The following is a 25,338-nucleotide window of genomic DNA, read 5'->3' as shown; positions in this document are numbered from 1 at the left end:
ATTTGGGAATTTATCACATTCTGTTAGAGTTGTTTATTTGCGTGCCCTTCATTGTTCAAATGACCAGAATACACATGTGTATTTGTTCTCTTCCGGACTTGTGATTGTGAACACTTTCAATATCTTTTTCGATTTGTCTGAATATACAGTACTGTTAAAAAGTTTGGGGTCAGCAATTTGAAATTAATACTTTTATTCAGAAAGGACACATTAAATTAATCAAAAGTGACAGTAAAGACATTAATGTTACAAAAGCATCAAATAAATGGTTATTTTGAACTCTCTATTCAACAAGGAGTCCTAAAAAAAACATATCATGGTTTCCATAAAAATACTAGGCAGCACAACTGTTTTCAACATTGATATTTATAAGAAAAGCTTCTTGAGTATCAGATCAAAAATTCGATTGTAATTGTAATATTATTTCACAATATTACTGTTTTTAAAAAATCTAATTAAAAAATCAAATAAATGCAGCTTTAATGAGCATAAGAGATTTCTTTCAAAAACATTTTTAAAATCGTACCATCCCCAAACTTTTGAACAATGAAAGTCCTTGTACACCACCACCACCACAGACTATACATGTTTCAATGTTTTTTTAATTCATTTTTGAGGAAAAAACTTTTTTTTTTTTTTTTTTTTTTTTTCAAAATAAGACATTGCGGACTGCCATAATTGTATGGCAACTAAAGAATTAGAATCTACCCACCACACAAACAACCTTGGTTCAATATTAGTGCATGCTCCAAATTTTGTTGTTACAATACTGAATTATTAACCAATTTTATACTCATTTGTTGTCTGAATTAACATTAGGAGCTCTAAAAATTTGTAACATCAACCACTTGCGGTTCATACCACTTTTTGAATACAGATTCCACATCACAATGTTGCTTCCATGTTGCTTCCATGTTGGACAAATGTTGCTGAATCTACGTAAATAAGTTTCTAGCGGTAATGTGCTGGAATGGGGTCATTTTATCAGTCCAAAATCTCTCCTGAAAAGAAAAAATGCTTTGGATATGACAGAAATCTACAAACCAAAATTTTAAAACAAGCTATGTACAAATTCTTGGGTAGAGTATAAAAAGATCCAATGGTAAAACATAGCAACATTATATGATACATTAAATAAAGATTTCACGTCTGAAAATATCAACCTTGCATTTCTGCTTTAGTCTTGATACAATTGTCTGATATATTAAGATCATTCATGTGTTGGTGCTCTATGAATTCTGAGGTCTCCTCCATGATCTGGCCAGGAATGTGGAAGTCGACAGATGGCCTGTGGAGCTCAGTGGAGAGAGGATTGTCCTCTTCCTGTTGAGGGATGGATATGCTTTGGGAATTCCTTGGCCGCATATTGCAACCAGTGCCCTGAAGAAACTGGAGAAAGTTCTCCTCGATAGAAGCCTCTCGACTGGGCAGCTGCTCTTCCTCACCGGGACGCCCCCACTTGAAAACGTAGGCCAGGTTTCTGGCCAGCTCTTCCCTGATCTGCCGATTCAGACAGCCGTAGAAAAACGGGTTGGAGGTGAAGCAGAAGTACCCAATCCAGGTGAACACGTCCTCTAGCTGGGCCATGCGTGCAAGGGATTCTAGAGAGGACGGCATGACGGCACAGTACATGTGGAAGGAGAAATAAGGCAGCCAGCACCCAAGAAACTGACCTCCTACAGCGACTAGGACCACCGCAGCCTTGCCCCCACTAAAAGTCCTCTGAGGGGTGGTCCGAGCTCCACTGAGGCTGGCCGCCATGCTCGAGCGGCTGCTCAGAGATTCAGAGCGTGGCCGAGGAGTCTCCATCCACGTGGGGACCGGGCCTTGCTGCATGGCGGCTACCCTGGCCACCTTAAACATGTTGCAGTACACCACAAAGATGATAAGCACTGGACACAGGAAGTACATGAGCGTAAAAAGGACTATGAACACCAGCCGTTGGGGCCCTCCGTCCATCCAGTGGAGCGAGCAGCACTTTGGTTCAGCAATTTTTCCCATAACTTTCCCCAGTGCCGGTCCTATCTCCTCTCTTTCAAGCGCCCAGCCGAGTAAAGGGAATGCGGACATGAGGATGGCTTTGATCCATATTCCAATCAAAACCGAAACCACCAGCCCCACTGTCATTTTCACCTCATAGCGCATGGGATGGACGACGTAGTAGTATCTCTCGACGTTGATGGCTGAGATAGTGAGGATAGCAGCACTGATCAGTCCCACGCTAAGACACAGGTAAGCCTGACACAGAGCCTTGTTGAAAAAGCCCTGACCTGACAGCATACCCAGAGGCATCAACACCAGGGCCGCGATGAGATCCACCAGGCAGAGATGGAAGACAAACACGAATTTGCGTAGTCGCGGCGTCCTGGCAATAACGGTGATGATGGCTAGGTTGCCCACTATAGCCAGTATGTCCATCAGGAGCATGGTGCACAGGGCGAGCGTCTGGAGGAGGTGTCCATTTCTGGGCTCACTCAGTCCTGAGGCGTTAGGCTGGGTTGTGTTCGGACGCCAAGAGGTGGCGTGGGTGATGTTCCACAGTGTGTTGTAGGTGGTTGTATGCTCCATGAGAGGATGGAATAAGGATTGTGGGCGGAGGTGATTTTCATGGGACTATCACCCATCCTCCCCTGCTGAAGAGTGGGATCCAGCAGTACCGTTCAATGATGAGGTTCTGTTGACGTTACGGCATGCTGGTAGAGGTCGGACTCTGGAGTTGGGGACGTCCAGTTTCATCTTCAAATATTCACCAATGAAGTTCCTGGTGCTCCATCGTGCTTAAAGTCCAGAAGCTCTAAATGATACATGATGGAACTGTGGAAAGAGACAATAATATTAGCAAGCAACTTTTGAGGAATAAGCCAACTTAATATGCATTCTTAAAATCCTAATATTGTCACTACAATATAAGAAATCATATTTTACCTAAGTTTGCAGGTCAGAATTGAATGTGGTAATATAAAAAAGGATGTGTACAGTGAAATAATGGCAAGAAAACATGTCTTTCTTTTGAGCTGCAAAAAATAACATGATCCAACTCACAAACAATGACTCAAATGAACTCTTTCGATTTAGTGAATCATAAAACATGCGGCTCGACTAGTGTAGTTTGATTCACAAACAAATGACTCTTATGAGCCAGTCCTTTTAATGAATGATTTAAAAAAAATAACAAATAGTTTGTTATTCTGTTTTATACAACAGTTCTTTCTGGTTCTCGAATCTGATTGGCTGAGACCCGTGCCATATTCTCCCTGTATCAGCACTGGTACCGTTTCACCGTTTGTATCACTCCGCTTGCGGCGACTGTCATGGAGGTCGAGCAAATGTACCATATTTTTTTATAAATACTACTGTTGTTATGTCACGAAACGTAGTTTAAAGTGTTTTTTAGGCGAGTATGTAGTTGTTTAGACCTCAAATATGTGACTCATATAAACATAGCGCCTATTTTACTCTTTGTTTCGACGCTTTCGCAGATGCGAGCTCCAGGCCGTCAGCGGCCGTTCAGTGCTTATGGACCCGCAGAGAACAGCTTCATCTTCATCTTATGTAGATAGTGGTTAAAAATATAATTCATTTGGGGTTATATCAAATGGGCAATCTTTGGTCTTATTAATCTATTGCTTGTTCCAGAGCAAAACGGGTTAAAGGGGACCTATTATGCCCCTTGTACAAAATGAAATATAAGTCTGTGGTGTCCCCAGAATGTGTCTGTGAAGTTTCAGCTCAAAATACCCCACAGATCATTAATTATAGCTTGTCAAATTTGCCCCTATTTGGGTGTGAGCAAAAACATGCTGTTTTTGTGTGTGTCCCTTTAAATGCAAACGAGCTGCTCCCTGCCCGCTTTCCAGATGAGGGCGGAGCTTTAACAGCTTGCACTTTGGTTGCTCAACAACAAAGCTGGAGAATCTGGAGAATGTAGCCAAAATGACGATTGTCAGTAACGGTGTTCAGCCATACATGGTTCAAACCAGAGTCGGACACTGATGGAGAGACTCAGGAAGAAGTTACAACTTTTAGAATGAAACTGGATGTTTCTGAATGTAGTGAATAAATTTATGTAGTTGCTGTGGAGTTGATTCAACTCATCGATTAGCATGTTAATCTGACCCTCATTTGTGAAACAGTCCAGCGTAAAATGACGGCATGGCAACAACACTCTACTACAAAAACTCTTCCTCTTCTCTAAAGCAGCCCAACATGGCCTCGCCCCCTTTGTTGTGTGTTCTCGGGGCAGGGTTTATATAAATTTTAGGGTTAGTGATGTCACTAACCCAGGAAGAAGCTTGTTGTAGTCCCTACCAGCTGTTTGTTGTAGTCCTTAAGTGATTTCTGTAAAAGAAAATATCTCCCTTTGCATTGAACTTTGAGCGTCGTAACTTTGCAGATGTTGTTTATGCTCGAAAAGCAACATTACATATTAACTAAAGTTAAAAAAGTTAAATCATTATCAACCACCCCTTTAAGGGGAAAATCCTGTACTTAAGCACTACTTTTGTACATTTGACTGAATTGTTTGCTTGTGTTTATGTCTTTAATAATGGATATTGTTGTTAATTTTAATATTGTTCAATAAATATATTTTATATAAATAATATGCCGTATTTGGTATTGAGAAAGGGTCTGTCAATAATATCAGTGAAAGTTACATTATTACGCCATTAAATGGCGGCAAAGACTGTCTTTATGAGTGAGTCAGAACAAGGAAGTTGTTCCTCTGTGGACATTCAAACAGATTTTTTTATAATGGATATAATATGGACATTGACCTGAAGAATGAATGCTGTATCAGATTCAGGTGCTCGTTTAGTCGATCTCTCTCTCATAATACCATAATACTGTACATAATACAATAAGCTTCAATGAAGCGACTCAACGTTCCTTCTGAAGTTACGTTTTAGAATTAGTAACGGAGGCTTGGGCTCAACTGTCAACTTGAGATTTGAATCCATGGCGGATTGATGCGGAAGGAAGTAGTTCTGCACAAAAGAGGGTTTTTAAAGACACTCCATTGTTGTTCTTATTTATTTAAAACACTTGTGCCGTCGAACTGTTGTATAAATGCAGTATCACACTCGTAGCTGTGCGATATGGCTGTATATCAGCACGCTGTGATTACTCGACCTGTGGCCTCGTGCATATACATCCATATCGCACGGCTACTTATGTTATATTTCTCTATTTCTCTCTTATTTATAATTAGTCTGATGGATCCTTCACTAAATGAACTTGAGATTCATCAACTCAGAATCCATCAGAGCAGTTACTGCAACAACTATAAGTTATCATTGCAAGTTGTATTGTATTATCATCATACATTCATATGTAAGCAAAATGGATAATATAACTGAAATATGAATCAGAACTGAATCAAGAGCTAGTGAATCAGAATCAAATTCAATAATGAAGTTTGTGTTGATACCCAGCACTAAATGTACTTTCCTGTCTGCTTCATGCAAACATAAATGTATAAATCACACCCTTTCAATGTCTTTAAACTGTTAGCAATCATGTGCTCTGTGTTTATGGTCATAACCTTACCTTGCACACTACCTCACATGCATCATTTCTCAACTTTACGATATCATATTTTACTGTAAAAACACTGGACCAGCATTGTTTCCCTACAGCATCAATCCATCCAGTTTTCCCTGAGGGCACAAACTCTCCCTTGTGACACAATGTGGTCAGTGTTATGACAAGAGCTCAAAAGATTCTCTAATTCAGCTATAAACTGTTGTTTTAGGACATCTCTGTAAGCATAGAGACTTTGTTTTCTGCCCAAGGCTTGTGACCACAACGATCTCATGGTTAACTGAAGGGAAGGGGCTGTTCTGTACCTGGAAGGTATTGCAACTGTGGTTTGGCCAGACAAAAAACAGTTTTAAAGTTGCATGATTATCCACATGACTATGATGAGCTTGATTGTGATGATAATATTGATAACGTTTTAGCCCTCTCCTCTTCTTCTTTAAGTTTTTTTGGTGCTTTAGAGATTTTAAGAAGTTGGCAAGAAAAATGCTAATACTCAAAGCAGGAGAGTGTTTAGAGATAAAAAAGATAGTTCACCCGAAATTAAAATTCTGTCATCATTTACTCACCCTCATGTTGTTCCAAACCTGTATGACTTTCTTTCTTCTGTGGAACACAAAAGAAAATATCTTGAAGAATGTTTCAACTGTTTTTGTCTAACGGACCCCATGACTTTCATCATATGGATAAAAAATACTGAGACATTTTTAAAAATGTCTTCTTTGTATTACACAGAAAAAAAGTCATACAGGTTTTGAACAACATGAAGGTGTGTAAATAACACCAAATTTGTCATTTTTGGGTGAACTCTTTAAGTGAAAACAACACTACTCCGCAGACTAATTACTAAAAAATACTTCAACAAATGGCATAAAAATATGGAAAAGCAAGATTTTTTTTTTTTTTTTTTTTCTTAACTTGAGATGAAGGGACATAATAGTGATTGGTAAACTCAGTAACTTTCCAGATAACTTCCTGGTATTGAACCTGTTGTTTACATAACTAGGCCAGAATCATTAGGATACTACTAGGGCAGGATTTCTGTTGTGCTAGGCAATCCACCACTTTTCAGGACGATATTACCATGAACTGTGTAATTTGTTGCTAAAACACTTCTTTCTTTCACAGTTAAATGTGCAGAAACAAACATAAGCAAAGCACTGGTAGATTGAATTCACTGAAAAATGTAAACATTGTGGGTCTCTCTTTCACAACATGGACTGTTTATATGCTCATGCAGTCATAATTGAACTACAGCAGGTTTTTGAGTAGTTGAGATATTCTCTTCTTTTGTCTGACCAAGAATACTGGTCATGACACAAAGCGTAATCAAAGGATTAACACACATGATCACAAACATCATCTCTATCTTCTGAGCAAGTGCAAAATGCCAAGGCTAATTTTAGTCACATTAACATGCTTACACTTCCATTCACATTTTAATGTTTTTAAAAAGAAGTGTTGTATGCTCACCAAGGCTGCATTTATTTGATCCGAAATACAGTAAAAACAATACTTTTTTAAAAAATATATTGTTTCAAATTAAAATATTTTTTCTATTTTAAAACTTAATTTACTGTATTCCTGTTTTGGCAAACTTTGTAACATTATAAATGTCTTTACTGTCACTTTTGATCAATTTAATGCATCCTTCCTGAACAAAAGTATTAATTTCTTTAAAAAAATTACCACACATTTTTTAATAGTAGTGTACATACTAGACAAAACTGATCTACAATAATATTATCATGGCCTGTTAGACCGACTTCACAGTTGCTTAGACAAATTGTTTTAGTCTGACCTGAAACTAAACTTTTAAAGTGAACGTAAATTCCTTTTGCCATTTTGTTGACGGTAGTGGTGCACACTTCACCTTTAAAGAGCTATTTCTACATCTGGCCCTTAAAAAGTCACTTTCATTGGTATAGCTTAATGCATTCAGGTTGAGTCATTATATCTGAATCATAAAAGCAGTTAATTTAGATGTCACTACCATATTTTTAGATTATCTGACAAGCTTTGCCTTTATTTTACAGTCACTACAATAAGCACTACAGAGAAATACTAATTTGTTGTGTCAAGATCTGTGATCTAGAAACCTACATATTCATTATCCATGTCATGGCGTACTGTAAATAATCAACATGAAAAATACTTTTCTATGATGCTATCATCAGCCAGTGATGCTTCTAATGCACATGATGAGAAACATAAACACACAGCTCAGTGTTTAGTGTATTTCATCTGTTTGTTTGGTTGTGGGTGTGTAAAGGATTTTAAAAATGACAGCGAGGGTCATAAAGCCCTGAAGCACCTGCGCTTTCTATAGGAAAGGATTCAGATTAGCGTTCATGTTCTTAAATGCATCTGCAGGGCCGAAATGAAGCTGTACGAACCGCAAATGCATTTTAAAATGGTCGACTTTCTGTGAACCCTCCTGCACTTTGTGAGACAAGAATCTGCGAGCAACTAACAATCTCAGGGACTGCCAACTGAGAAACATATGACCCCATAATATGCACATGACTCAGTACTTACTGCGATGAAAACTAGCTCTGTTGTTCAGAAACCTTGTGTTTTCCCCCTCCCTTCTTCTTCTTCTTTCCCCCTCAGGGTGACCAATGCTGGCACTTTACAACTGATAGCCCACACTTATAAACATGATGTCTGCTGTCATCACCTATAATCCACTATCACACCCATAAGTGCCGAGTTTATTGTCTGCTACCAAACAGTTCCCATAATCCCCTGAGGTGAGCTGATTCAGTGCTACGTTACACATATGTCATGTATGTCAACACCTTCATTCAAGGCCACCGCTGGTTTAGATTCCTACGAAAGGAAACAAACATGCATACAAGCCTGGTGATGGAGCCTAAAGCCTACAAAGCAAGACCTAAGAAATGTCTAACCCGCAAGACTGAGATCTTAAAACCCATTTCCAACTCGTCCGTCTGGAAATACTACAACATATGCATGTCGTCCACAATGCACAAGTTTAAACATTGGTGTGGAGGTGCAGAGCTAAAGGAACCGTGGCTCCATGAGATGTAGATGAGGAGAACGTACCTGTAGTGGAGAGGTCCAGCAGCAAGGATCTCCTCTTCAGCTTCCAGGGTTAGTGTCGCGCGACAGTGAGAGAGAGATAAAAAGAGGGGAAGAGAGCGAGCGAGAAAGCTAGAGAGAGAGGTACCCAACACCCCTCCTCACCTGGCCCTTTCATCTCTCCGCCCCTCACCCTTTCACCCGCCCACACGCATGTACACACACATTCACACAAACACACAGAGAGAGAGAGAGAGATATCGCCCCCTCCCCCGTCAGCGATGCTTCAGGCAGGCGGCTGGTCCAGGTGGTCAGGCTGATGTTCACGCTGCCGAGAAGACAGAAAGATAACAAAAAGCACTGTCTCTTTAGGCGGCGCCGTGCGAAACCCGCTCTCGCCCCTCTTCTGACACACACACATCCACACAAACACACATAAACATGTGCTCTCCCACACACACGCACAGGGCAACTGCAGAGCAGAATGGAGAGGAGACAGGGATGCAGGCAGGCAGGCAGGCAACCCTCCTAGCATCACCAGGTCCTAGTGCCCTCTTGTTCCCGCCGCGACTGTCCACAGGCTCACAGGCGCATACGTTCGCACACATGAGCTGCGGTATGGGTCACGTCGGGTTCTTGGGATCTATGGGGGGTGTTGCAAGGAAATAGAAATACACTCGCTTTTTCTCATTCAATCTCTTCCAGTTAGGCCTGGGTTGATCTCTGTGTCCAATCCGTTAAAAGCCCTCTCATGAGACCCTGATTATTGTTTGTTTGAGGTTGCAAAGTCTGCCAAGGCACAAAGGGACTACGAGAAAAGATCAGCGGTTATGTTGTTTTGGTGATGTCAAGAACACACAGAAAATGATTCTGAAGCTAAGACAGATGTCTGCAGAGATTCAAAAGTTTAAAAATTTAAATTAAAATGGAAATTTAATACGAGGATTTTATTTAGAATTAAAGGAATAGTTCACCCAAAAATGAAAATTATCCTATGATTTACTCAGCCTCAAGCCATCCTAGGTGTATTTGACTATCTTCTTTCAGACGAACACAATCAGAGATATAATTAAAAATATCCTTAGTCCTCCAAGGTTTATAATGGTTGTGAATGGGGGCCGCGTATAATAATACATCCATTAAAAAAAAAAAAAAAAAAAAGAGTAATCCATACGACTCCAGTGGGGTAATAAAGGCCTTCTGAAGCGAAGCGATGTGTTTTTGTAAGAAAAATATCCATATTTATAACTTTATAAATTCAAATAACTAGCTTCCGGCGGACGACCGTACGCAGAATGCGCAAGTCGATTTGCGGCGGAAGAGTATCTGATGCACAACGTAATGACGAACGCGGAGGGCTGTGCAACAAATTTAAGCTCCTCTTCTCTTATATCGAAATCCTCTGAAATTTCTCTTTAAAAATGATCGTTTTAGACTTAACATAATCCAGGTCAAAGGATACTCTTCCGCCGCAAATCGACTTGCACATTCTGCGTATGGTCGTCTACCGGAAGCTAGTTATTTGAATTTATAAAGTTATAAATATGGATATTTTGTACAAAAATGAATCATTTCACTTCAGAGGGCCTTTGTTAACCTACTGGAGTCATTTTTTTTATGAATGGATGCATTATTTTTGACTTCAAAACGCAGCCCCCCATTCACAACCATTATAAACCTTGGAGGGCTAAGGATATTTTTAAATATATCTCTGATTGTGTTCGTCTCAAAGAAGATAATCGTATACACCTAGGATGGCTTGAGGGTGAGTAAATCATGGGATAATTTTCATTTTTGGGTGAATTATCCCTTTAAGGGGGGAAATAAGAAGGGAAAAATGTGAATCACAAAAATAGCTCAAATTAAAAAAGCTTAATAAATTACATTTTAATTAGAGAAAAAATATATTTAAATAAAAATAATGCAAAATGCAGTTTCATGGTAGGCAATTTTTAAAAAGTTACATTTTGGATATGTAGACTACACATTTCCCTCAGTGCAGCACTTCAATTTCAGTTTATTTTAGAATGTTATGACATTTCTGACATGTGTTTAAATTTCACTAGTTGGATTTGTCGACTTATTTGTGGCAAATTTGCAATTTATGTGCAGCAAATTTATGGCAGCTTTGCATCTTTTTTTTTTTTTGCATCTGGACAGCTTTGCATTTTTTTAGGATGCACAGGAGTCATCTAGGACACAAGATACTGTATAAACATGATGAGCACTATCATTAAAACTGCTACACCACTGGACAAAAATCTCACATTGCATATGGAGATGTCTTACTGAAAGAATGAATGACTCATTTATTTAGTAAAGCGGACAAACCGCAGATCCAAATAAACAAATTCCTGATGCATCGTTTTCTTCTTAGTTATTAGCATCAGATAAACAATGCCTAATTGCTAACATATGTTCAATGGTTAAAAATCACAAGTATGCACTGAAATCTAACACAGATTGAAGTTTTGGATAAAGCTCAAAAAAATAATTTTTTTCTTGCCTTTTCAAGGTGTGGTCACATTTAAGAAATTTCACAGGCAAAAAAAGTACACTGCTACACTATTGACAATAGACAATGTATGAAGTACAGCTCACACTTTCAAATCAAGCAGCTTTCTGTTGGACAACACAGCAAATCCACATGATCAACATTGTAAAGTCTTTGGTCACGTGAAATTCACCATTGTGTGGACTGGACTTCTATTGAAATGACTGGATATCACACATTAAAATTTGCGGAACAAATGTGTGACCGCACATTTAAATGTATCGTCACCACTCATGACACACAAAGTTCAGTAATGACGTAAATTTACATTTTTAAATCAAGTTTTGGATACTGTAAAACATTTTCAGCTGGTTAAACTTAGAAATGTACGTTCACTTGCAAAATTCACTTAAAAATGTGAGTTAACTTAACTAAACATAAGTTAACTCAACTTGAAGATAACCTTTGTTTCAACTCACAAATAGCCAAGACAATGCATTACTTTAAGTTTAATTTTTAACTTAAAATAATCCATTGTCTTGACTATTTGTGAGTTGAAACAAAGGTTATATTCAAGTTGAGTTAACTCACATTTTTAAGGCAGCAGGTGAACTTTCATTTCTAAGTTTAACCAGCTGAAAATGTTTGTTCTACATCAAAAAGTACAACATTCTCAAAATGAATGCTTTGTTTTGTTAAATTTTGTTAAAAATTGTTAAATTGTTTTAAGCTATGTAAGGACTACAAATGATTTGCGAATCACATAAACTGATGTCCTTTTTTGTAGGACAACAGTGTAAACAGTGTAATTATCTTCAACAGTGTAATTAGATTACTGTACTAACTACTCTCTAAAAATTACTTATAAGTTAATTACTTTCATATCAAACTCAACCAGTTGAACAATACAAGGATAGGCATGAAACTACTCTTTTAATTATTTCAAATAAATAATATATAATTGCATTAATTATTCTTGAACTGACCAAAGTATTTAAAGGGAGATGGTTACATTAAAAACATACATTTTAACATTAGACATTCAATTTTGATGTTACACCCACTATTGTTTTATATAGAATTGTAATTGTTCTATAGTCTTTATTTAATGCAATTACATCAGAAGTAACTGTAATTAAATTACAGAAAAATTAAGAGTAATCCATTACTTTACTTTTTCAAGGGAAAAGCAATTAAATTACAGTAATTAATTTTAGTAATGCATTACACCCTACACTGGTCCTTATGTAGCAACTTATGTTTTTAAAAACACAGGGGCTTCAAAGTTTACGTTTGAGGTGTGACGGTGAGTAATTTATGTTGTAGAATAAAACGTGACAGTCGCTTCAAGTAATGTTCAAAACAGACCTTACTTTACTCATAAATCAAAAACTGCTCATCTAAAAACCCATTCGAAACTCCGAAGTGAACCCATGGTTAATTCTCTTTAGGGTTTTAGGATTACAAACTGAACTGCTCTATAGGACTGAACATTCTCTTTCTGTGAGAGTAAAACTCAGCCAGAGAAGAAATAATAATAAAACCCTTATGAATAATTGATAGAACGATGAACAGGACTGCAGGACTTGCAATAAGACAATTTTATTCTAGTCTCAGTCATTTTAGCGCAAGAACCACACACATTTAGTTATTACAACACAAGTGCTGTGAATTTTTTAAAGAGGAAAATAAGCATTTATTGACACTAATATTTTTAATTTTGACTTTGCTTAGAGGATGAACTGGTTTAGCTCCACTGCTGTTTTATGTCTATGTAAACAGAGCATTGGGAGACCAGCCCTGAGAGACTGGAGGCTTGCAAGGCAACGCATTCAGACACATGAGACCCCTCTCATTTGAGATTTTGGACTTTTTGCTCAAGAGAAAACACAGCCACAGGGGCATGGAGATGTTGTTGGCTGATCTGGATCTGCGATGGAAAGAGATCCCGGAGATGCATGACTTGATCTGGTTCTCAGTTCACTAGCATGAGTCTTTCTCCCTTTGTTTGCGGACAACCAGAACAGCAGCTTACATGGGATCGCGACATCAATGAATCAATAGATCATTAGCGAGACGCAAGGAAAGACGCTTGGTGGGCTTACTGTCATTGAAAGGATTAATGGAATGGGAAAAGATAACAATAGGAGCGAAACAAGAACACTTGTGTGTGAGTGAGGAGGCAGAGAAAGACAGCAGGCTGAAGGTGTTGAAAAAGACAGAAATAGCATATACTTGCTCAACTCGGCAGCACCAATCACAGGAGAGGCAAAATACAATGGTCTCCATGACAACTCAGGAGACCATAGACTCCAGGCTGCCTCTGAGCAATAACAGTCCAACCATCTCCCTGTGCGACAGCCAGTTATAATCGACTGTATTTTTAGCACGACGCTCCAAAAATAAACACATACACACATACACGCCCTGTCACAGAGGTATGACTCATCCTTAATATCTTTATTATCACCAATTATCAGCAGATGACAGTGATGCTGCTGCATTTATACATTTCTTCAAACGATAAAGCATTTCCCTTTTCTGCACAAAGCATGTTTGATAGCAGTAGAGAGGTTTAAAAATGGAAAGGTATTTCATGCATTGTATTTGGGTAAATACCATGCCCATAATAATGGATAAAAATAATAAATAATGATAAATATACTTAGCAATGTGGAAAAGAAAGAGTTTTCATTTTTATTACACCAAACAATAGTCCGCATGTTTTCAGCTTTGGACAATAGAGTATCTTGACTGCAGGGGGCGCTCTTAGATTAGAGAAATTGGGTAACACAGCTGTGAAGGATTGCTAAGACACTTCATAGAGCTCCTCATCTGCGCCAGTGCCAACATTCTTAAACTGTTATTATTATTATTAAAATGATATTTTGTAATGGAGAGCCATTTATACACTTCTCCATCCCTGGATTTCCAAACTGTGTGCCTGCTGTTGTTAATTTTCTTAAAAATTTTGAATGATAGCAATCCACAATCTGACTCGTGATGCAGCCTGGAATAAAGCACACCATGTTTGTTCATTTGGCCAGAGGAGAACTTGGCCCCTCCGACTGAGTCTGGTTTCTCCCAAGGTTTTTTTCTCCATTTCTGTCACCTGATAGAGATATTATGGACTTGACTGCGCTGACAATACCAGATGAGAACAAAACTTGAACTGAATTGAGCTGGATGATGACACACGTTTTCTGCAGAGCTACTTTATAGCTGAATTGACTTCATAACTGAATTATTTCATAACTGACATTGACACTGTTATTGAACTGAATTGAATCAACACTGAACTGACTTGAGATGGATAATGACACTATTGTCTTAGAGCTGCTTTACAGCAGAATTTAAATTCGTCTCATATTTGATGAAGTTTTACTATATAAATAAAGGTGACTTGACTTAAAGGGTTAGTTCACCCAAAAATGAAAATAATGTCATTAATTACTCACCCTCATGTCGTCCCTCACCCATAAAACCTTCGTTCATTTTCGGCACACAAATTAAGATATTTTTGATAAAATCCGATGGCTCTGTGAGGCCTGCATTGCCAGCAAGACAATTAACACTTTCAGATGTCCAGAAAGGTGCTAAAACATATTTAAAACAGTTCATGTGACTACAGTGGTTCAACCTTAATGTTATGAGGTGACAATAATACTTTTTGTGCACCAAAAAAACTAAATAACGACTTTATTCAACGATATCTAGTGATGGGCGATTTCAAAACACTGCGCTTTACGAATCTTTTGTTTCGAATCAGTGGTTCAGAGCGTGTATCAAACTGCCAAAGTCACGTGATTTCAATAAACGAGGCTTCGTTACGTCATAAGTGTTTCGAAATTTCAATGGTTCACCACTGGGGGGCGTGACTTTGGCAGTTTGATACACACTCCGAACCACTGATTCGAGATATTGTTGAATAAAGTCGATATTTTGTTTTTTGGCGCACAAAAAGCATTCTCGCCGCTTCATAACATTAAGGTTGCACCACTGTACTCACATGAACTGTTTTGTTTTTTGTCTTTTTTTTTATGTCTTTAGTAACTTTCTGGGCATCTGAAAGCGTTAATTATCTTGCTGTCAATAGAGGCCTCACTGAGCCATCGAAGTCAAAATTTATCAAAAATATCTTAATGTGTGTTCTGAAGATGAACGAAGGTCTTACGTGTCTGGAACGACATGAGGGTGAGTAATTAATGATATAATTTTCATTTTTGGGTGAACTAACCCTTTAAAACGTATGCATATTAAAAATTTTAATTAATTTATTTATTTTTATTTATTCATAAAACAAGAATTTCAATTAAAAAACAACGCTAATATTATAATTATTTATGTGGGGTTTTAATGTTTTATTTCCTGAGATTAGAAGAGTGGGCATAAAGCTTAATGGCAAAGGTTGATAATGTTGCTTGAGCATTACAAACTTCATATTAAATATTATTTGTAACAACCTTTGAACTGATTCCTGTATGAAACTCCTTGCGACTATCTGGGTCCTTACATAGGCCTACATATATACATACGCACACACACACACACACACACACACACGTTTAATTGACTATCTTTCAGACTGTCCTCCAAAAAAAACAAGCCTATAGGTCGTTTTTCAAGCACCTTATTACAACCTATATTTACGTTTTAAAGTCATGCGCCCTCTAGCTGGTGTAAAAATAATGACAGTGTCGTGTTACGTCTGTCGTCATGAAATGACGCATGTCTCGTTACCAATCAAAATGTGTGTTCATTTAAATGCAATGTGTAGACTTTTTACACCATTTGTCCTATTTCCATTTAGCAAAACTCATTTTTTTATTAACGACTACACCCACCCCACCCCTAAACCTACCCTTACTGATTTATAGTGCATATACACTTTATGAGCACATGCATTCCCTGGGATTGAACCCACGATCGCATGATCACATGATTGCATATTGTTATATAGTGCAATGCTCTGCCAATTGAGCTATGCGAAACCCGAAATATGATGCAGATAAAAGGGAACAATGCATTAAAATGAAACTGTCCTGTTGTCGATAGAGCACAACTTTAGTAAACGCTCCTATGGGTCGTATTTCAGAGAAGTGACAAACTACCTATATAGGCGTATTGGTTGGAGAACATGTTGCTATCTTTGTAAGGGGCTGTTCACACAGAACGCATTTTTCCAGTCCAATGCGCTAGCTTTCCATTGTTTTTCAATGTAAACACGCACTAGACGGACATCTTTAACCACTGCACTCGCAATGTCTTTTGCAGCGTCTCGCGCATGACACAGCATTCTAAAAACGCAACACTCAAGTTAAAAGAAGTTCAACTTTTAAAAAACACGTCTCTAGACCTTTCTCATTTTTTCATTCCACTGACCTGCATCTCGAGTTTTTAAGAGCAAATACGTGTTCTGTGTGATCCAGCCCTAAGGATATTCATTGATACAATGCTATTCCTAGCTCCTTACCCTAACCTTATCCATTACAACTAAGCGCCTAACCTTAACCCTAAAACCAAGTCTTAAAAGTGCACCTATTATGCTATTTTAAAGGTTCCTAATTTTGTTTTGGAGGTCTCCTACAATAGGTTTAGATGCATAAAAAACACTTTTATCTGATAATATACACTGGAGCATCACCTCTTTTCTCACAATGTCTGAAACAGTCTCTCAAAACCCCTCATCAAACAGCCCAGTTTAAAGGGATATCAGAAAGTGAGGCCCAGCTAAAAATTAATACAGGAGATTAGATTATTCATCAACAAGGCTAACCAACAAATTAAATTAAAAGCATCTTAAATGCATGATACAAATTGTTCAGCTCCCCATCTGAAATAAGTGAGGTTAATTGCATTATTTTTGAATCATTGCAAGATGTTTGTCCTTTCTGACCCTGAGCATTTGTGTGTGTGCAATCATAAGTACCCTGACAATTGGCATGGCCACAATTACAGACTTCAACCCTTTCAACCTTTGCAAGCTTTTTTCCAAAGTGATGCCCAAGGGTGATCAAATGGTGAGAGATTTTGTGTTTGTTCTAACAGTCAGCCAGCCATTTGATCACCCTGGACATTCTAGATGAAATCACGACAGTGGTTTTGAGTTGACACTGCCGTAAGTAATAAGACTGCAGGATATGGTTAGTGACATTTTTGTGATGATTGCCTCTTTGGGCCTTGGTAGCAGTGAAGAGAGCAGCTCTTCTCTTGTTCTGACCTACTTACAGTTTCTTGAGAGCAGCAAAGTGTACCGCATTTCAACACACACACACACACACACACACACACACACACACACACACGCAATCACAATCACACAGCAGCACAAGCCTAGCCCCTGCTGGTCAGATAGACTTTTCACACATCTCCTCTCGTCTATCCAGCATGCACTCAAATATATCCTTTTCCTTCACAGGAACTTCATGCACCTTTTTTTGTTTTGTTTTGTTTTGTTTTTTTCTTTGGAGGGGCCATGCTGACTTCACTAGGTGAGATGACAAATCAAACTGCCAGGTTCTCTGAATAAGTAAATTAGACAAAACTTTTTATCTACAATAAATACATTTCATTTTCAAAGAATTATTTATTTCATGTAAAATGAAAAGAAGGGATTTCAGTAAGGTTTAACAGAGGACAAATGTCTCTTAACAAAACATTTTTCAGCATTATATATAATGCCACTAATAAGTGTTAAAAGGGCACATTTTCTGCCTGCATGGGAGTCGGTGTAATTATTTTAATTGGTTTTTATAGAGCAGGCAGTGCATCCATTGGCAACAGCTAAAGCCCAGGGGAGCCTGTATGAAGTCCACAGGATTGCACTCACTGCATTACTGAACAACACAGAGAAACTGTAATTATAGAAAATCAGGAAAAGACAAGCCCTGGGGTCTAAATTCCTGTCACAGAAATAATAACGATTATAAATAATAAATAGATAACCAGTCTTAATCACTGAATTACTCCTGCTTCGCATCTACACCATGGAAAGGGTTAGGGAATGTGTTAGGCCCTGTCTCAAATGACACACTTCATGCACTTACAATCTTGTACACTTACAATTGCCACCGCGTGAACGTGTCCGTTCAGTCCACAAGACCATAGAGTGTCTCATTTTTTTTCATTTTAGGTTTTAGAAGGGTGCCCGTGAGTGCCCCCTTTGAGATCGATATACAACCTTGATGCACAGTTTTGCCAAGCCCGCCCTAAAGCATGCTCCACAGCAGACTCTACCCGACAGTCAAAGGAAGACCACGATTTTTTAGGGTGCCATTTGGGACAGTGCCTTAGATGCTCCAGCAGCTAATCCAGCAAATAGCTATGAATGAAAGCACAGGACCTGCCAAATACACGCACATCCAAGCATTAATGCGTGGGTGTGCATTGTATATCTGGAGCATGTAAGGGGCCGTTCACATATGTGTTCTAATGTCCATCTGCACAATTCTCTTTTTATATAGCTTTATTTATCTATATATATCTATCCATCCATCTTTCTATCCATCTGGTGTACAATACTGGTCCAGATCAAATCAGTTATAAGTGTATACAGTAGCATCAAAACTTCAAAGTGGTTGGACAATTTTTGAATGTTTTTCAAAAAATGAATGTTGTTTTGAAGTTATGAATGTCTTTGCATGATATAACAAAAATATAAAACCAAGTGGCATTCATTTTCGAGCAATATTAGCACTAAAATTCAACTGAATTGTAGGTTATCCATAACTGGTTGGCATTTATAATTGTTATAACTATTATTTACAGATTAATTTGTACAGTCTGAAGTAGAGCTGCACGATTAATCGTAAAAAGATCTCGATTCAAGCACTCGCGAGATCCTACTTTATCAATGACAACGATTCTCCCGCGTCTATTAAACCTTTGACAAAATCATACCGGAACGTTCAAATCTGTGTTCGTGTTGCCAGAGAGAGCCGTTTTGAATCACACATTAGTTATTTCTGTGTTACAAAGATTCACATTATCATAGAAGTACTGAGATATAAGTTTTAAGTTAGTATTTAAACACCGACGTCTACGATAGCGATCAAACTACCTTTTGAAACGAACTTGGCACGTCAAATAACGGTTGTATCAATTACATCTAATTCTGCTAGGTGGCGACAACTGACTGTTAAAAAAATGTATTTGTCATTGAATCGTTCATTCAAAAGATTCGTTTAAAAACACTGATTCATCCAGCAATGAAAGAAGTATTTATTATTGAGTCATTGAATTCATTCAAAACCATTTTTTAAATAATTTATTCAAACATTTTCCAGCAATTAGAGTCAGCAATTTATATTTTGTCAGAACCTCTAAATTACATGTTATTTTGTTTGATCGTATATTCAGAATCGTGGGAGAATCGTGATCTCTATTTGAAACCAAAAAATCGTGATTCTCATTTTATCCAGAATCGTGCAGCTCTAGTCTGAAGTCTGAAATATGCTGACTTAAATCACTGAATCATTTAGCTAAATCACCTGCATTTAAGAAAGCAAGCATTTTTTACTGTATTCTATTATATGGTCTTTCAAACCAGACTGGCCCAAATTTGAGACAATATGTAGACTTCAGAAAGTAAAATGCTGACCGCATGCCCACCGGCATCGTAGTGATTAAGTAGGGTATCAGCCAAACAAAACTCCACGATCCTCATGATAGCTGAACAGAGACTACAGCTGCATCAAACCACATTCATCATCATCTATAAGTTCAAGTAAACCAAAGACACAGATCATCAGAATAAACACTGTAACAACTGGATCAACAAGTATGTCAAGCCTTTATGAATGAGAAGATGCACTCAGAGAGAACTATTAAGAGTCAGTGAAAACCATATGACCAAAGAGCAAATTGCAAAACAGCTTGAAAAGCAGAGACACCTTAAGGAGATGAAGCTAAAGAGCATCTCATTCAATTCCCTCTCAAACAAGCATTATGATTATCTGCAGCACTTCACACCTCACATCCCTCACAAGTGACTCCATACATCGTGTCTAAACACAAGAAGGTCGTTGAGCGATTCTCAATACGCCTCATATTTATTTATGAGCCCATGTAAAGCTCTGCATCATTCTACTTTGCATTACCTTAAGAAAAAGGTCTGGCAAATTCAGTCTGACATAATATTGCTAACTTGACTTTGCTATATGGACTTTATTTTTTAAATTGCATATGTAGCAGAATACCAATGCCTGTTCTGCTTACAAGGGTTTCATTATCTAATATAATCACCTATAGCTGAGCAAACAAAGAGTTTGCAGCTTTGAAGGCTCAGCTCAGAGAACATTGTCGATTTCAGCAATTTCAAAATTATCAAATCCATTGCTATGCTGATTGTGCTGTTTTTTGTTCCCAGCAAAAATGATTACTTAATACACTGAAGGGTGATGTTAAAGGGTTAATTCACCCAAAAATGAAATTTCTGTCATTAATCACTCACCCTCATGTCGTTCCACACCCATAAGACCTTCGGAACACAAATTAAGATATTTTTGATGAAATCCGAGAGGTATATGACCTGTCCATAGACAGCAATATAATCAACACTTTCAAGGTCCAGAAAGGTACTAAAGACAATTCGACGTGAAAACCGTCGACGTGACTGCAGTGGTTCAACCTTAATTTTATGAAGCGACAAGAATACTTTTTGTGTGCAAAAACAAAACAAAAATTTATTCAACAATATCTTCTCTTCTGTGTCATTCTCATACATTGTTTACATCCAGCGCTTCCAGGTTCTAAGTCAGAACGCCGACTCATTATTGGCCGGCTCCTGCATCAGCATCATGCGCATGTGTCGTGCTGGTCACATGATCAGCTTTGGCCAATACTGAGCCGGCATTCGGACGTAAACACGGAAGCCTTCACTGCGCTTACTGCATCACCTGCGTAAGGATAATGACAGGGAAGAGAAGAGATTGTTGAATAAAGTTGTTATTTTTGTTTTATTTTTGCACACAAAAAGTATTCTCATCTCTTCATAAAATTAAGGCTGAACCAGTAGTTATGTCAATTGTTTTAACAATGTCTTTAGTACCTTTCTGGACTTTGAAAGTGTTGATTATATTGCTGTCTATGGATGAGTCACATACCTCTTGGATTTCATCAAAAATATCTTAATTTGTGTTCTGAAGATGAACGAAGGTCTTACAGGTTTGGAATGACAGGGTGAGTAATTAATGACAGAATTTTCATTTTTGGGTGAACTAACCCTTTAAAGAACTGGCTTTTGACAGTTGAAGTGATACATAGTATTTCACAAAACTATAAAGATTGAAAAAGAAATTGAGGATGCAGGAAAATGTATATATATTTAAAATCAATTAAAATAATATTCTCAAAAAACATGTTTTGTTTGAAACATTTTAACAATCGGGGGAAAAACTTCTACTCAGTACACTGTAGTATTGATACACATTGTAGCAATGTAAAAATTATTAATAGTTGTTCACATAACTGATATGAAAAAATATGAAAACTACCATAATTTCTATTTAAAAAAAAAAAAAAAAAAAAAAAAAACCTGTAATCTGTAGCATCTGTAATATGTTATCCACAAAAAAAAAAAAAAAAAAAACATGCACTAACATTCAAAAGTTTGGGTTGGTCCATTTTTTTTAGTGTTTTTTGAAAGAAGTCTCTTATGCTCACCAAGGCTGCATTTAATTTGATCAAAATACATTAAAACCACAGTTATATCGTGATGCATTTAATGCACAAGTATTCATTCCTTTAATTATAATAAAAAAAATTTAATGACCCAAAATTTTGAACAATAATGTATGGGGACACTGCACAGCAGGAATGATTGGAATGAAATTGATAAAAACAGTTAAGTAAATGTAGAACCACAGAGCATGAGCAGTTTACTAACCCTTGGCATGATGGCATGAGATCACAGTCTTTTCTGGGAATTCTTTCAATGAATGAATCAAAAACAAGATATTCCAGTGGCCTAAATTTGAGCACTGCAGAAAGAAAAGAGCTCGTCTTACATTCTGACTGTAATGGAGAGAAAATGAGCAGTAATATCATTAGCCATTGTGTTTATATCGGCTGTGTTTCAATGCTTTTAGTCCCTAACCAAAGCCCTGTAAGATGAGTACGATGGGAAATGTTTGCTGAGACTTTGGAGAGAGATGACAGACAAGAAGAGCTACAGAATATGGTCTGTTTTATACTGTAATAATTCCAAGGGCTGCTTCCTCTTTAATCCCTACCTGAGGGTCTATCAGGTTACCAAAATTGACCAGTGACCAGTTCTCACAGACTGCTCGTCTTGGATGACTGTGCACTTCTCTAGGTGCCTGTACTACTCAAATTTTCTCTAGGGGGCGCCCATGTTTATGGCATGCTGAGGGTTGTGGATATTGCATAGCACACTAAAGCGCTCCAGTCAACACAGGAAAACTGAAGAACTGTAATCCAAATTATTTAGATGAACCTGAATAAAGCATAGCTTCAACTGAAACACATTTCCTTCTCCAATATTGCAGTTTGTAAAACATAATCTGCGCTGTAAACAAATGTATTCGATTTAAAATATCAATCAAAAGGTTGCTTGGTCTACTAATCAAAAAGCCTAGACATAGACAAGATATTTTAGACTGAAACACACTCAAAGCAAAGTCATTTTTTATTAGTTATGTGAGCAATAGGTAGTGCTTTAGTAAAAAGCAGTAAATGTGTCCTTTCTGACTGTTCTTGTGTTTTGTATGGCTGCAGTGTCCTTGGTTCAGAGTTACGGGATCCCAAGTGATTTAACTGCGCACTGCAGCAGGGCATGACCCCTTCCAGAACATTGCAAGGTGTTTCATCCTGTTAGTCTAGGCTTCCTTTGACTAATGAGCTGTCTAGGAGAACAGGCCCATTTTCAAGATGACATTTATGCCTGAAAATATCAAATTTTTTCAGGCCATAATCACCTAAATAAGTCCTATATGGTTACAGCCTTGCAAAGTGGCAAACACTTATTTATAAGCCCAACACTGTGCCCTACAAAAATATTTAAAAAAATAAAATAAAATAAAAAAATTGAAGTAACTGTTTTGTATTTTAATATATATTTTTAATGTAATTTATTTCTGTGACAGCAGCCATTACTCCAGTCTTCAGTGTCACATGATCCTTCAGAAACCATTCTAATTTTTATTTTTTTCTGATTATTATCAATTTTGAACCTTTGTGCTGCTTAAAAATTTTTGTGGAATCCGTAATATATATATTTTTTCATGATTCTTTTATGAGTAAAGTACAGCATTCATTTTAAATCTTTTGTTATTATAATTGTCACTTTTGATCAATTTAATGTGTCCTTGCTGAATAAAAGTATTAATTTCTTTCAAAAGAAAAAAATCTTACCGACTTTAAACGGTAGTGTATAAGGACTTTAAGATGATTTTACTTTTATTTGAACCATGCGGAAAGACTGATGTCAAAAACATTATTTTTCACAATTCTCAGATGCATAAAACAATAAAGAAAAAAACTAGTACATTTTATTTTAATATCTATATAGCCAATAAAAGTTAAATTGTCAATTGTTGCTGCTCAATTTCCCTCCAGGGATCAATAATTTCTTATTATAACAGAAAACCAAAGGTTGATATTCAATACCACATGAAAAATCAAGAGTTTGAGACTACAGAGGAGGATTTTAGTAAGCAGGAGGGATGTTATAATCATACACTAAACTCAAGGTTAAAGCAATGAATTGTCGGCTTGACTGCAGGCTTGTTGAACAGAGCCTTCAACACAAAGACTCAAGGCTATTGGCAGTCTTTGACAGGCCTGCTACATTACATTACCTGAATCATGAAGTTATTGTGAGGTATTGTGTAATCGTGAGATATTGTGTAGTAAGCATTATCATTTCACCCTGCAGGCAATGGTGAAGAAAGGCCTCCCACACCTTACAACACATTTACTTTTATGATTGAAGGTATTTTTAGAGTGCAGTATTACTATTCAATAGGCTATGACAAGATTTATACAGCCATTGTATGTGACTAAATTGTACACCAGCAAGTAAAGATTTTCGCAGAATTTACAAAAAGAAAACTGTTTCAGTTACTCTAATAATGCAAATTATACAAAAGTATCATTTAAAAATAAATGTTCAAACATTTAAAATTTTCAGAAAATAAATCAGATGTGAAGAATTAATCAGGGAAAGCATTTCATAGAAAGAGAGCTGATTTCACATTCATGAAAGCATGACAAGCAAACCTTTGACCCTTAGTCATTCATTCTGCACAAATCCATACATGCACAGATTTAAACACACAGGAATGCACACACTCCTTAATCACAATCCTTAATCTCATTCCTCAAAGTGAGTCCATATGTGCACCTGTGTGTTTCTGTGAGGAAAGAGCAGGATGGAGGTTTTCACTTTAGATAGCCTAGATGTTGATTGCTTATTAAACATTACGACAGCAAGCATGTTGACCAGCTTTTTCCTCTCAGAACAAACTGCCAGTCACTCACATCCAAATTTCCTAGTCTAAGATTGATTACTTTATATTGCCCATGGATAGTCTATCTTAATTATTTAAAAAAAAAAAAAAAAAAAAAAGAATAATAATAAAAAAACTACTTATAAATAAGGACAAAACAGAAGCAATTATTAGAAAAACTGCTTCGAACAATCCTGCCATTTACTCACCCTGCCGTTGCTTCAAACTAACATGACTTCAGATAAAATACAAGTGCGGCGAGGGAGGGCGTTCGTCACCGTCAAGCTCCAAAAAAACAGATAAAAGTAGTCCAAGTGATTCTCGTGTGCGTTATTCCAAATCTCTTGAAGTCATACGATAAATTTATGTGAAAAAAACAGACCGAAATTTAAGTCGTTATTGACTTAAAATTGCGCCTTTCCCGCCTTCAAATGTGAAGCGCTAGAACTTGTTTACATTAGCGACGCACAGTGCGAGGCCATATAAGGAAATATAGGGGAAGCAGAAGAAATAACACACAAATCTAATTTTTTAACAACAGTGTGAAAGTGAACAACCACTAGTTGGACTATTGATATGATAACTGTAAATTGTGTGATGCTTTAGTATAATATTATATTTGTATGTAGGGGCGTTTCCTCCGAGGAGGCAAGGGAGGCAGTGCCTCGTCAAAAATGATTGGATACGATTGGTTCGTGCAATAATCCCGCCTTTTGTTTTTGTGCGCGTTCGCGAATCAGTCTGAATGAACAAAATGGTGGAGTTGATGGGAAGAAAAAGTAAGTGAACATC

General features: G+C 37.3%; 1 protein-coding gene across 2 annotated transcripts; it reads right to left on the bottom strand.

Annotated features, from left to right (window-relative positions):
- Positions 1-176: 176 nt before the first annotated feature.
- gpr61 (G protein-coupled receptor 61) lies at positions 177-25,025 on the bottom strand. 2 transcript variants are annotated; one of them, XM_051904422.1, is made up of 2 exons: positions 24,756-25,025; positions 177-2,814 (listed from the first exon to the last, which is right to left on the bottom strand). In XM_051904422.1, the coding sequence occupies exon 2, from the start codon at positions 2,566-2,568 to the stop codon at positions 1,159-1,161; it is 1,410 nt and encodes a 469-aa protein (XP_051760382.1). In that variant the 5' UTR covers positions 2,569-2,814; positions 24,756-25,025; the 3' UTR covers positions 177-1,158. The 2 variants fall into 2 exon arrangements, with proteins under 2 accessions (XP_051760382.1, XP_051760381.1); XM_051904421.1 differs by lacking the exon at positions 24,756-25,025 and adding an exon at positions 8,608-9,193.
- Between the last annotated feature and the right edge of the window lie 313 nt (positions 25,026-25,338).

This window comes from Ctenopharyngodon idella, chromosome 8 (assembly GCF_019924925.1).
Source record: "Ctenopharyngodon idella isolate HZGC_01 chromosome 8, HZGC01, whole genome shotgun sequence".
NCBI lineage: Eukaryota > Metazoa > Chordata > Actinopteri > Cypriniformes > Xenocyprididae > Ctenopharyngodon > Ctenopharyngodon idella.
This window is presented reverse-complemented; position numbering and strand designations above follow the sequence as displayed.

Coding starts and splice junctions, on each gene's coding strand:
- gpr61 (XM_051904422.1), bottom strand. CDS start 2,568: ATGGAGCATACAACCACCTACAACACACTGTGGAACATCACCCACGCC.